This window comes from Leuresthes tenuis, unplaced genomic scaffold (genome assembly GCF_036924035.1).
Source record: "Leuresthes tenuis unplaced genomic scaffold, fLeuTen1.0.hap1 SCAF_21, whole genome shotgun sequence".
NCBI classification, from domain to species: Eukaryota; Metazoa; Chordata; class Actinopteri; order Atheriniformes; family Atherinopsidae; genus Leuresthes; species Leuresthes tenuis.
Window position 1 is genome coordinate 26,770,353 of NW_027325375.1, and position 13,216 is coordinate 26,783,568.

Below are 13,216 nucleotides of genomic sequence, written 5' to 3' on the forward strand. Positions count from 1 at the left end.
GCACAGAGGGTGAACGACTCACAGGACATACTGGGCTTCATTTACAGAAGGTAATTGCACTGGAGCCAAGTGGTGCACTTTTGTGATGAGTTTTTTTCCAGCTCTGCTAAAACCTTCCAGACCCTCTCAATTTGTTTACTCGCCGAATGAAACTGCTATGACAAGGATGTATAATAAGTTCAGCTAAACACAAACATGTCACCTTCAAGGCGGAATGGTCACTGACATTGACAGGCTATTTGCCAACAGCCCTGCTCATTGTGCACACCTAGGCATGAAATAACACGACACTTGTCTGCTTGGAATCATCTAACATGCGCTGAATGAAAACTGTGATAAATTCGAACATTTTCCAGGTCAGGGTTTTGAGCTATGTAGGGTCCAATATGCTCTGTTGGTTTTGTTAAGGCACTCTAGATAAAAACATTCAGCAAGTGGCGTATTAAATGATGTCTATCTAACAGAATGAAGAAGATTACCCACCACTTCTCCTTATTTTTCTTACCGTCTCTGCAACTGTGCTCTCAGGTTTGCGCCTGTTTTCTCAAATTGTTTATAACCTACTATCTCAGTTGAATCAAGGATTCAAGGATGCAATTTTTGCCATTAAAACAAAGCGTACAATCTTAGCTACGATCATCGACGATGTTCTGACGCTTGCTATGAGAAATGAGAAGCTGATGCGCTATACTTTATACATGTTATTCCGTCTTCATCTGACTTTAGTGTAAGAAGAGGGGAAAACACACATTTCTGATGATGACCAATGTAAAAAAAAAAAATCAATGTGCTTCAACACTGGGAGATAATAAAAGACTGAGACTGTGTACTAGAGAGTCTAACACAGGCCTTATTTCAGCAGCGGTCCTTGCGATTGTAAATTCAATGTTACTTCTTTTGTCCGGATAAAAACACAGGATGTGGCCGAACCTTTCATGCCCAATACAATGACTAAAATAGAGAAAACCCATGATGTGAGGGTGGCATGGATAGTTGCTTAGAAAATGCCATCAAATGATCTTTTACAGAATCTTTTCTCTCACTTTTCCATAGACTACTTGCAGATAAACATCTGGGTGTTTTGTTCTTGCAGGGCAGGTTCCACCGAATTTTGTGTTCAAGATGCAACTCACCTCCTAATGCTGAAGAAAAAAAAAAGAAAAGAGAAACAGCTCCATGTTAGAAAGGATAAATCTCAGGTGTTTTTTATTTTTTTCAGTGTGTATTAGACTGCACCTTACGGTCAGCAATATTTACAATATGCAGACTGATGATACATGGAGTTTTATGGGCAATAAACCTATACTATTTTCATGATGTAGGATGGAGAGAAAAATCATAAAACCAGTTTATTCATAGGCAGCACAACACATTGGTTATTGTTGCCATACAGCTACTCCAACGTGGCATATTTCCTTTACAGATTCTGCAAATGGGTATGCTAACAGACTGAGAGGTCCTACTGTATGCAGGTCCTACTGTTTACTGCCATTCTATGCAGTGAAAAGATTGGTCAGTAGTGTTCACTTCAGTTCACCAAATTTAGTTTTACTTAGTTATCCAAATGTGCAATGTTATTGGCTACCGTCTGCATAACAGGACACAAGATCATCCTCTCATTTCTCTTTTTTTTTTTATTATTTCCTTGTTTCCTTTCTTTGCATCATAGTCCCACCCACCTATGATGCAACCAGAGGTGGTGAGGAAAAGACACGACAGTGGAGGAGTAGAGGCCACAGGCATTTCCCAGGATAAGACATCATTGCTTCCAAGCCATCATTTTAAACAGACATCGGTGTGATGTGCATGACGAACAGCCCAAATCCCTCCACAAAGATTACAGCCGTCTGTCCTCACTCCTCCAGCAAGACCCTTCATTCCTCACCTCTAAATACATATATAAATATTTATAAAATTAACCAATAAAGAGATTTCATACTGAGGTAAATTTGAGGCCACAGAGTGGTAAATAGACAAATGACAAGATCCCAAAGCACTGGAGCCAGATAACAGTAACAATGGCTTTGTTCCTTTCTTTTCATGAACATAAGTAAGCCAGAAAAGTGAGAGAGCCAGAATACCCACATTTGAAGTTGCTTAAATGGAATCCAGCTGTGAAAAATGTAATTATTTACATGTTTTTCCCACTGTGATATGTTCACCAGGTATCCTCTGAGCTCCCTTGACATGCACACTTGTAACTCATCCCCTAATGTCTATTTTTGACCTGTTGACTCTCTCACCAGTTGTTTCCTCCGACTTCTCCTTCAGTCCTACAATATCTGTCTTTTTTTCATAACTGTCTGCCTTCATGTTCAATTCCTGTCGTTACCTGTTGAACGTTACCTGTTTTTTTTCATCCCTCCATGTTTGCAGTATAAGATTCTGTCATTTCAAGTTGTCAGCGTCAGTCTCCCGCTTGATAGCTGCAAGATGCATTTTTGATTTCATAAAGCTGCCAAGTGATTTCACCCTGTAGTTCTGATCCTTCTAGTATTTACATCTTTGGTACTTGAGCTTGTATCAATAGAAAGATAATAGCATAGGACTGAGAGGGTCAAAGTTTTCACATGTGCAACCAGAACTGCTACATAATGGAACACTGACTTAGACTTTGCAGTCATACAAACAAGTTGAAGTTATAGTCTCAGCATTTTCTTACTTGGTAAAGAATGATTTAGGATTCATGAGGAGTTGGGAAATCAAGACAATGATCAAATGCAGGATATGAACTGATTAGAATATTTCTTGGCCTTTAAGTACAGTAAAATGTACATGTTATTTTACAGGTTTTGTTGGACTGATACTTTTTTCTATACATTTCATTTTATAAAACATGCCTCCTAGACACATCCTCATACTGGTGAGACATTTGTCACTTTGATTTGTGTTTTCAAGCAGGTTTTTTCCCCTTTACATGATTATTGTATGAGAACATAGTATTTACATTTCCTTGACTTTACTTGAACTGTAGTAAATATACCCCAGATTTACAACAGGCAGTTCACTGTTCTCATATATCCGACAGAGGAGTGATGTTAGCACTTTGCCTCACCACAGGGGTTAGTACTACAATTATCATCACAAAATCACTTGGCCTATTCTCACTCAGTCAGTGCTCAAGTACTTCATTTTATACTGTGCAAAAGGTTTTGTCCACTCTTTGCAAGAATGATATCCTACTGTTAGAAAGCCTTCCTTCTTTTTCCTTTCTTGTTTTCCTTTATAATTCTGATTTAATTCAAAGTGTGCAATGTCAGGCATTATAAACAGAATATGTGCTGATTGTGTTTGTTGTTCTCTATCTTAAATGTAAAGTCTATTAAGGCTTATGATAAATTCTATACAACAAAAACTAGAAAAGTGACCAACAACTAATAATGTTAGTGTAATAACGACACAACTGGTCAAAGGAAAAGATGACGCACAGGATCAAACTTGAAGGCAACCATGACATTTTGACATTAGTTGATCTCTGTCACCACTGACATAGTCAGACTAGTGGGTTCCTTCTATGTAGTTTATTGTTAACTTTTTATATAGCTTGTTATATCTTCATTTGTAAGTCGCTTTGGATAAAAGCGTCTGCTAAATACATAAACATCTTGGAAAGTAGGAGATGTGAACTTATTATTTTCTTAAATAGTGATTAACAGATGTAAGTTCAATCTAATGTTTGAATAACAGGAGCTCAAAAGCAGCTGCAAAGCAGTCAGAAACAACTACAGAACAATAAAAAGCTATTTCCATGCAAAAATCATGTCCTCACATTAAAAGCAAACTTTATAAAATCAAAGCTGGGACTATTAGCTATTAAGTGGAAGAGATTCATGTCTAATGTCAGTATCTATTGTCTATTCATCCACCATATGAAAGCTACTGTTTGAATGCTATAGATGCTATTTACTATCAAGTTTGAGGACATTCAAAAAGGGTACATTTGCTGAACTTCTGAGCCAGCCAAGGACATTTTGACTACTCTTAATATCAAAAAGACAGTGTGGGAGATTGTCCACATTTGCAATGCAATCACTTCATAGTTTTAAGTTTTTAAAGATAAATTCAGGAAAGCGATAGGGCACAAAACACTGTCTAGATATAAAAACTATCACTTAAACCTTAACCTTTACATCAGCAAGGCTATTTTTTTTTTATTTTAGCCGTTATTACACGCTGAGTCAAATTTAAACGTTAATAAAATTTGAAAATTAGAGACATTAAAGTGTATTAGGTGTCATTGTTTAAAGTGAAACTAGAATTGCAAACATCAAGCAAGAGAATAGTTAGTGTCCTTCTCAAATGTTTTGTTTAATTGTCTTTTCCTCCAACAGTAGGAAGCCCCTGAAGAGTACTTTACCATGTAGTACACTTAACACACCACAGAAATGTCACCAATACATACATCAGCCTTTACCACTAAAAGCTATAGTCCAACAGTCATTGACATGGTCTAACAGAGCTGCTGCAGTTTCCTGCTAAGTAATTCAGTCTTAAGTATTCCTCCTAAAAGCCTACTCGCTGTTCTAACAGAGGAAATCAGCCTCAATGAGCTGGTTCTCGATCACCAAAAGCGAAGCCTAGATAGATGCTGTATGACTGACACACAATTGCCCGGCCACCCAGCAGTTTCTTGGACTGACAATCTTCTATATTTTAGAGATGGCGGTCGATGTTAGAACCTCTAAATTATACACAAGGTCCTCTGGGACATGACTCCAATATATCTCAGTGGTGAGAACAAAGCTTGCGGTCACAATGTCGGCCTCTGCTCTGTTTTGTGCGGCTGAAGTGTTGACTTGGAAATGGATGTATGTCTGTGATACTTCCCTTTCTTTTAACTGTTGGCTCAGACTATGAGATGTTTTGTTTACTGCAACACTATTCTGATGATGTTATGATCAGTTGTTATTATAGTCATACATTGGGTGAGTAAAATCAGAAATAAAGAAAAGCATTTGAATTATAAGTGTGCATGCAACAACTTTTGACAGCACCCTGGACACTTTTCCGTTCTTGTTTGTCTTTGACTGTTTTCAATTACTCATGGAGCCACTATCCCCTTCCTTGATCTATCCACAACATTGTTATCTTTCTCTGCTACTTATAATATGTTTACTCATCCTGATGAATTCAATTACATCTTTTCGGTGGAAATTACTGTGGGGGTGGCTCTGCCTGCTAGAGGTCAGCGCTAACTGTGAATACTAAAACTACTCCCCCAAACACATTACACAGCCTATTACCTGCTGCTTTCCACACAGCACTCTGCGACCTTACATATAAGCCTTTCCACTGCCACAGATGAAATGCTTTCTAGATGGGATCTGGCATGAAGAAGAGGGGAAGAGAGCTGGAGCTGTCCCCAGGCCTAATCGTTTCAGAGAGCCATACCCACTGCAGCCGCAAAACCCGCCACTCCAGATTAGGGAAGTATATACATGGCCAGGCAGAGTGTAAAAGGTGCAGAAAGGAGGCTTGGCCTCTCAGAGGCTAACACCGCTGACTTTTTTAAAAAAAAATTGTCTGTGGAAGACTGCTGGGATCGATAAGGCAAAGGGACAAAGGCAAAACAGGTACAAAGTAAACCTGAGATGTTGTGCCTTGACAAAATGGTAGAACATCTCTTATTTAAAAATTTTGCAAGAGGGGTACTCCTTACTTGACAAAATGAAATGAGGATGCACCAACAACAAATTAGCCAGATACAGTTTTTTTTCTTTGTCCTGCCCCTGTTCTCTACGTTGATGGGGAGCTTTCACGCCTCCTTCTGATCCAGAGGAAATCATTCTCCCATGCTGAACACACAACCTGACAATTTTATTGCAAACCTGTAACATTTAATCTTTGACGAAATGATAGTGTGGAGACAAAACACAAGCTGCTAGAGGAACTTCTCATGTAATTATCAAGATGTAGGAACCCATTTCTGGTTTATCCACACTGTCAGACTGATTAAACAAACCGGATGTGATGTGTCATGTGAATGCTATCAGGAAGGAAACCCTTTCTTGCATTCCCTCTGAAATCAATGTTTTTCTTTTTCTGAGCATTTATAGATAGGTAATTGTAGATCTAAATGTTCGACAAAATAATAATACAAACAAAAAGCAAAACAAAATAAAATGTTTCTACCTATGAACTGTAACTTCTATGTGCTAGAACTAAAAACTGGCTTTATTCATCTTTTACAATGCACCAGTCATGAACTTTGTGTCTTAATTGCTGAAGCTAGTGTTGTAATTACCTTCCAGGAACAAACCTTTAGGGATTTCAAGAAGAACTGATAGTATTAGTGCAGCAACAACACAAACTGTACAAAGAAAAAGACTATCTGCAGTATCAAACTCAAAGGCAAAGATAATAATTTATCATTTTCATCAATTTATCATCAATTTTTTTTCTATTTTTTTTCTATTTTTTTCTTATTATTTGGGTAATAATAGAACCATTTAAAAACATCCACGTTAGGTTGATTGGTGATTCTAACTTCACCCTAGCAGTGAGTGTGAGCGTGCGTGGTTGTTTGTCTCTGTTGGCCCTGTGATGGACTGGCGACCTGTCCAAGGTGTACCCACCCCCCACCCAATGGCATCTGGGACGGGCTGCAGCCTCCTCGCAGCCAAGATTAAGCAGGTATAGAAAATGGATGGCTGGGTGAAAATAGATCTAAATGCGTTACAAGTAAATCTACAAACAAATAGCAGAACGAACAGTGTAAATCTGTGAATATTTTGAATCGATGAATTGTAATTTTGTATGCATAGGAATTGGTCTTTGTAATGCAGCAATTGTGATTATGTTGCTTAATTGCTGTAGCCAGTGCTATAATTACCATTCAAGTGCATATTTTCAGGGTTATTATGCCTGCAATCTTGGAGTGGTATGATGGAGTTTTCAAGCCAAATGTATGTGTGAATATATGATTCAAATGCTGAACACTTTCCCATAACTGACCAACGAGCATTATGCCACTTTGAATACAGGAAACTTGAAGTATTATAAGATAAATTGATCTTGTCTATTTACTATTCACACAAAATGACCAAATCTTGTATTTATAAAGCATGTGCACATCGGCATCTGTAATTTTACATTTGAACTGTTGTTTCCTTTTAAGATTTAGCTGAGGTTCATCTTGATTTTTGTAAGAACGCAATGATTTCTTATCCCTGGGGTAAAATTGGCTTTTGAAGTTATTTTCTAAGCAAAACAGGGAAAATATCCAAAAAGAGGCTTCTGAAAACAGTCTTTTTCCGTCGACAAACAAAGCTGCACACTTTTGAGGAAGGAAACATATGAAGCAATGAGTTAAATTAGGATGCATAGAACATTCTCACTGAGCGAGGGAGAATTTGCACATGAAGAGCTGAAAATGAGTAGCATTCAGCCAAGCTGTGAGCTCCACCTAGGAGGCAGTGAAAGAGACCACGACAGGCACAGAGAGGGGATGTGGCAGGCAGGCGCCAAGCCTTGAAGAGGGGCATTCTGGCATAATGACTCTCATTTACCATTGACAGGCCTTGGGAAAGTTAAACTAATTATGACAGCTCACAGATGTTGAATAGCCCTTGATGAAGTTAATAACTGGCAATTCAAAAAACAGGTGTTGCATGATTTGTGTTCCCTCCCATGGAATTATAGAGTGTTCAGATTTTTTCCAGAAGACTGCTCAAAGAAGCAATCAAACCAAAGAAGGAATTCTGCAGTCTTATCCCCATCATCCCGGAAATGTTCATCACCTATTGTGAATAACATCCTCAATGTTGGAAGATAAAAAGCTTGTCCTGTAACCTGTCACATTAATGACAATTGCCACTGAGTTGAAAAAGCACTCACAGTACTTTTGTTTGCAATAAAAGCAGCTTGATAGAGTGATAACAGGTGTCGGTACAAAAGCACACCACTGGAAATGTGCTTCATTCTCACTGTGAGTTTAGTATCTCAGTATCAGTCAGTGGCGTTGTTTTAATATGAACCTCTTCCAATACCAAGGAGAACTCTAGGACACATAAAACAGCCCTAACTCCAACTCCCAACTCTCCATATCATGTTAAAAGGTAGATATATTATGTATGCATGAGCCTAACAGTCTCAGCTCAATGTTTTTTAAATATAAAAACTTCAAGTGCTGAACCAGAGTCACCAAAAACTTTCCGAACAGAATGGATGCATAAATAGCTCATTATAGTTTTTTTTTTCTTTTCTTTTTTTAGAATTTTACATATATTTATTTGCAGTCTTTGACAAATCTGTTATTACTGGGCTGGTATGTTGGTAATGACTTTCTAATGAGTGTTGAATTGGTAGATGAAAATTTTAAAGCAATTAGGAATGTTTGCTTGCAAGGTATGGTGTGCGTTCCACCAGCTTCTCTCCCAGAGAATCCAGAAATGTAAAGGTGTTAACATCTTCTTAAAATAGCATGCGTTCCACTTTATGACAGCATATATTCTATTTATGTCAATCATGGTAAATATTTATTCCTTTCTTCATTATCGTAGTCCAAATATTGAGAGTTCATTTGTACAGTAGGAGTGACGTGTAACTGAACTGATAATCATGTGTTAAAAACTTTGTTTTTGTGCATCCGTCATTCTGCTTGTAAATCATCACATCATAAAAAATCTAATTTACATTAAAATATATAGTTGAATAACATTAAATCTTGCAGAATTTACTTATTTTACACACCCAGCAAATTGATAACATACAAGCCATCGACATATGACCTACATGGCATCACAAATCACTACACTTGTGCGTGTTCGAGACAAAGAGAAGCAGCATTTAAATAGCTGCAGGTGTATGATGCTTCTACACAGGACATCTGAGTCATACTGACAATTGCACACAACATGAATAAGTCTTCGTGAAACACTAAACTTAAATTCCTGGTATAAGGCAAAGGATGGGGCTGTCCACTTCAGGTTGTTAATGTTTTTCAATTAACGTTGTACATTAACCGAAATATTCTAAGTAGAATTATAATGATTCTCATTCTGACTCGCTGGAAATTAGCTGTGAAAACAATCACAAGGTGGAGGGCTAATAGCAGTTAATTTGCAAATAACTGTCTTTCATCACATGGTCACTCCTGTTTAACTCACTCAGTTATTTCTTCTATGCATGTACTCCCATTTGTCAGTTTTTGTTGAAATATGTTGCTAACTGTTTGATGCTTTCCATGAATATGACAGAAGTTCATGAGGAAAAAAATTCCCAAAGCTCAGGTTATCAATATATTACTCTGATATAATTAAAGTCAGCAATTTATTTATTTTACACCCATCAAAGGGGTTATGTGGTTGGTCGGGTTTGTTTTCAGGATTACCCAAAAAATTAACAGATGTTTTTTAAATGTTCATCAAAGAGGGGGAAGGGGGTGTAAAGAGGTTCATATTCATAATATTTCATTTTGTACAGTGACAACATGTATGACCTGCACAACACTCCTGATGAAATTATCATTTTACATTGCAACTAGAAGGGAAAAGGGAAAGTATGCAAATTAGGGCAACACCAGCAATTATGGAACATAGAATGCTTAGCTATTTATTTGGTAAATCACAAATAACTACACATAACGACACATTAGTGAAATTATTAACTTGAAATTAGATTTCTGTAAATACATAATGTGAAAATGGAGCATGTACACTGGATAATAAAGCACAGTTCCCAGAATCTGACAATGAAATAGATGGGATCGATGTCCATATTCCCAATTGGGTTGCAGACTGAAGAAAGTTCATAACAACAAGCAATGCCACAAATGAGAGAGTAAGATCTCTCCTAAAATGAAACCCCAGTTGTTCTTGTGATGGAGTGCAAACCGTATGACAATGACAATCTATCAAACCCTAAAGGTTAAAAAATTAACATGCCCACCTTGGAGAGTTTAACAATAGTTTGTGATTGTTGGCTTGCTAAGCAACGCCAGACTTCCCTGCAAGAAGCTGCTAAATGTTTTTGCCATAAAAATACTGTGCTGTGCATTTCCGCTCTCCCTTGAGTTTTTGTGCTCTCAGAATTTCTACAATTGTGACTCCGAAGACACTCTCATATCTCCATAACATTATTGCACTCTGTTCCACTGCTGAGCATGTTTACTAAAACAGGATAATTAATAAAGTAAATGATTCAGATGTCTTCTGGGTGTGTTAGGTTACACCACATATAACTCAATTTTAATCATTGTTCACGTAAGCTTCCGAAAGTCTAGCCTGCATTGATGCAGCACCTTTCTCTCTTATTCCATATTCAGTCAGCTGCTGTTTTGTTGGGAGTGTAAAATATTGTTTCAGGCCAGTGCAAAATTGTAGCTCAGTTTCCATTGGGCTGAGATATAATAACTGAATCAGTCAATGCAACATAGACCTATTTCATCAGTTATTGAATTGCTTTGTCATCAGTTTTTCCTCGTAGATGTGCTAATTTTTATCATGAAACAATTTTCATAAAAGGCTTCTTAAAGGAGATGTAAAAATTTATAATCAATTGTTCTGTCATCTATCAAACTTCATTATATTACCTACTATTTTGTCCTTCTTAAAAATTCTATATAACATTAATACAAAAATGCTCAAGGGTGGAAAATACTACTATTACTACACTGCTACCAATATTTGTGCATCATCTTGTTAACCTTTATTTATGAGCCATTTTAATTCCCTATCTACTGTGCAAATAATATCTACACTGGTCCTTATCGTGGTCCTTATCTCCGTCCAGTTACTTGACAAAAACGTGCTTCACCTCCCATAAAGAGTGAGAGCAAAACAGTGTTTACAAGCTAAAACACAGATTGTCCAACAGAAAACATAGTTATAATGATGAGGAGAGGGCAGACCCACACTGGGGAAATAATTAGGACAAGGCCACTGTGCATGAGTCCGTTGCCGCTTCCCACTCAACTGTGTCAAACAGCTTGGTCAATAATCTCTCGCAATTCCAGAGGATTAGAGTCTTATTAAGGAGCACCGTCTGTCACGCAGACCTCAGTGCCCAAACAAGTCACTTCCTGACTGTTTACCCCGGGGATTCAATAGAGAAATAAACGTGTAAACACGACCAGATAATTGATCCTGTTAGGTCGAATATGTATCATAATAGTGTTTAGTTTGTGAGTGTCTTATTAAGTTTTCTTCTCACCAGGCTGCTTTCACAGTTGTGATTAACAGTACTCTTATGTAACTGGTTTTTAAACTCAGTGGCAAAATATGAGAATCTAAAACTTGTAATTGGGCATGTTCCCTGTGTACAGGGATTTATTTTACCACATCCCTCTTGTTAGATTTAATGATAGCACTATGTTTAGGTGAAAATAACACATGAGAAAATACAGTATAAAAGTCTCCAACTTTTAGCCTTGTCATAATGTAGTTTTAATTGCTTTGCACATTTTCACCATCACATTATAAACTTAACAAAGATATCAAATCTAATTTTGGCCCACATCCACACTTGTAGATCTGTCGTAAACCTGATGTCACAGACCTGCACTGAGCTCTGTCTTCGCCCTGTATAGTTTGACAAAGGGAAGTGTACGGAACAATCTCCACAAAGTGCGTACGACCCAAGTTCTTACCTTGCCCATTCATTTTGTCGACGATAGCAGCAAGAACCAAAACCACGAAGAGGGTCTTAAATTGGCAATCTTGTCTCAAACACATGTCTACTAAAGTCGAGGTTTGCTCTTCACGTTGCAACAGAGGACGTCCGTGTGTTCGAAATATAATACTTCCAATGGGGAAAAGAAAAACAAGCACGGCGAGAATTTTCTACGTCCGCAAAATACAAACAGAGGCGCACCGGCTGCTTCTTCAGTAAGTCGAAGAGTGAAGACAGTCGAGAATAACCAAGAGGAATGCGGAGGTCCCTCTTTAATTTGGACGCTCCGTAAGCGGATTCCTGCCTCTGTGAGCTGTCGGCACATAGAGAGGAAAAGCAGCCGAGGCTTCAGCACCGCGGACAGCTCCTAGCGTCCGCTGATGGAACCGCCTCCACGAAGTTAGGTTAGATTCCTGCTTTCTGTGTTGTCTCTAAAATGACTTTGTTTGCTCTTTACTTTCTCATAAACCAATCTATTTTCTTCAACACCGTCCCAATCAGGTATAGCGAAGGCAGTCAAAACGGGCACCAGCCCAGTCCTAAAGGGTCGTAGCTGGCAAAGAAACGTGTGGTCTGGTGAGGTCAAATCGATCGATTTGTTGGTTGTTGTTTTTTTTTTTTTTTAAGAGCAACCACACACATAAAAGTATATAGTAAGTACACAGTTATCTTGAGTAAACTATGAGAATGGAATCTGCAAAGACAATCAAACATTTTCTTTTTCAAACTATTTGCAGCTTATAATAATCCCTGTCTGCTAAAGAAATGGGGAGTTTTGAACATACATCGTCATAATTTTTTTTTTAATTAAACACAGAAGTTCTGCATAGAAAAGGAATGGGGACTGAGTGTACCCATATGTGTGTATGCCATCACCTTATTCACACTACCATTGCCATAAATTGCAATGCTTTTCATTTCTATCCCAAATTTTATTATAGACCTTTCTGTGTAGCATTTGTGCCCACGGGAGTTTTTCAGTTCAATTCTCAGTAAAGCTTAGACCCTGCTGTGCATGATAGGCCCTGAGGTGAGATGTGCCCCGGGTGCTGGAAATAACCATGCAATGCTTTGAGTCATAGGTGACGTGTTTTGTCCCTTTTGTTTAGTTTGTGTCTCAGTGCTCTAACTGCTAGTCAGTGAAGTACATCTATCCAGGCCTTTAATGGATAAAGTGGGCTTTCTAAATTGGTGACTGTGGGTAAACCAAAGTCTGGACAGTGTAGCCACAACAGCATGAGGCAGGCATCATGAACAATTACATATTATCATTATTATCATTATTGTTAGTTTGTTTTTTAGTTGTTGTTTTTTTCTTTTATGTTAAATGTCTAATAAAATGATGTGCCTAAAATCCGCCCCAAAGAAAGCAATTCTCTCCCACACCAGACACTGCTCCTCAACTGCCTTATTTGTAGTCCTGGCTAGTGATGTGTTACCACATCACTGTATAAAACATTTTCATTAAGTCTGCTTTGTGACTACTTTGACACCCTTCAAACAAAGACTGGGCACAGTAGGCCTTTTAGGGGAGCCTTAAAAAGATGGGGTCAAAAACAAAGCATCTTGGACAGAACTTTGTAAGAAGTACTGCAGTAATGCATAG

At 37.9% G+C, this 13,216-nt stretch overlaps 1 protein-coding gene across 2 annotated transcripts in view; it reads right to left on the bottom strand.

Moving 5' to 3' along the window:
- The window catches only part of LOC140280087 (seizure protein 6 homolog), an 87,299-nt gene extending 75,376 nt beyond the window's left edge, over positions 1-11,923 (bottom strand). For both annotated transcript variants that reach the window (XM_072375356.1, XM_072375355.1), the window contains exon 1: positions 11,588-11,923. In XM_072375356.1, the coding sequence (XP_072231457.1) occupies positions 11,588-11,672 (85 nt within the window). In that variant the 5' untranslated portion in view covers positions 11,673-11,923. The remainder of the gene's footprint in view (positions 1-11,587) is intronic.
- Positions 11,924-13,216: the final 1,293 nt, after the last annotated feature.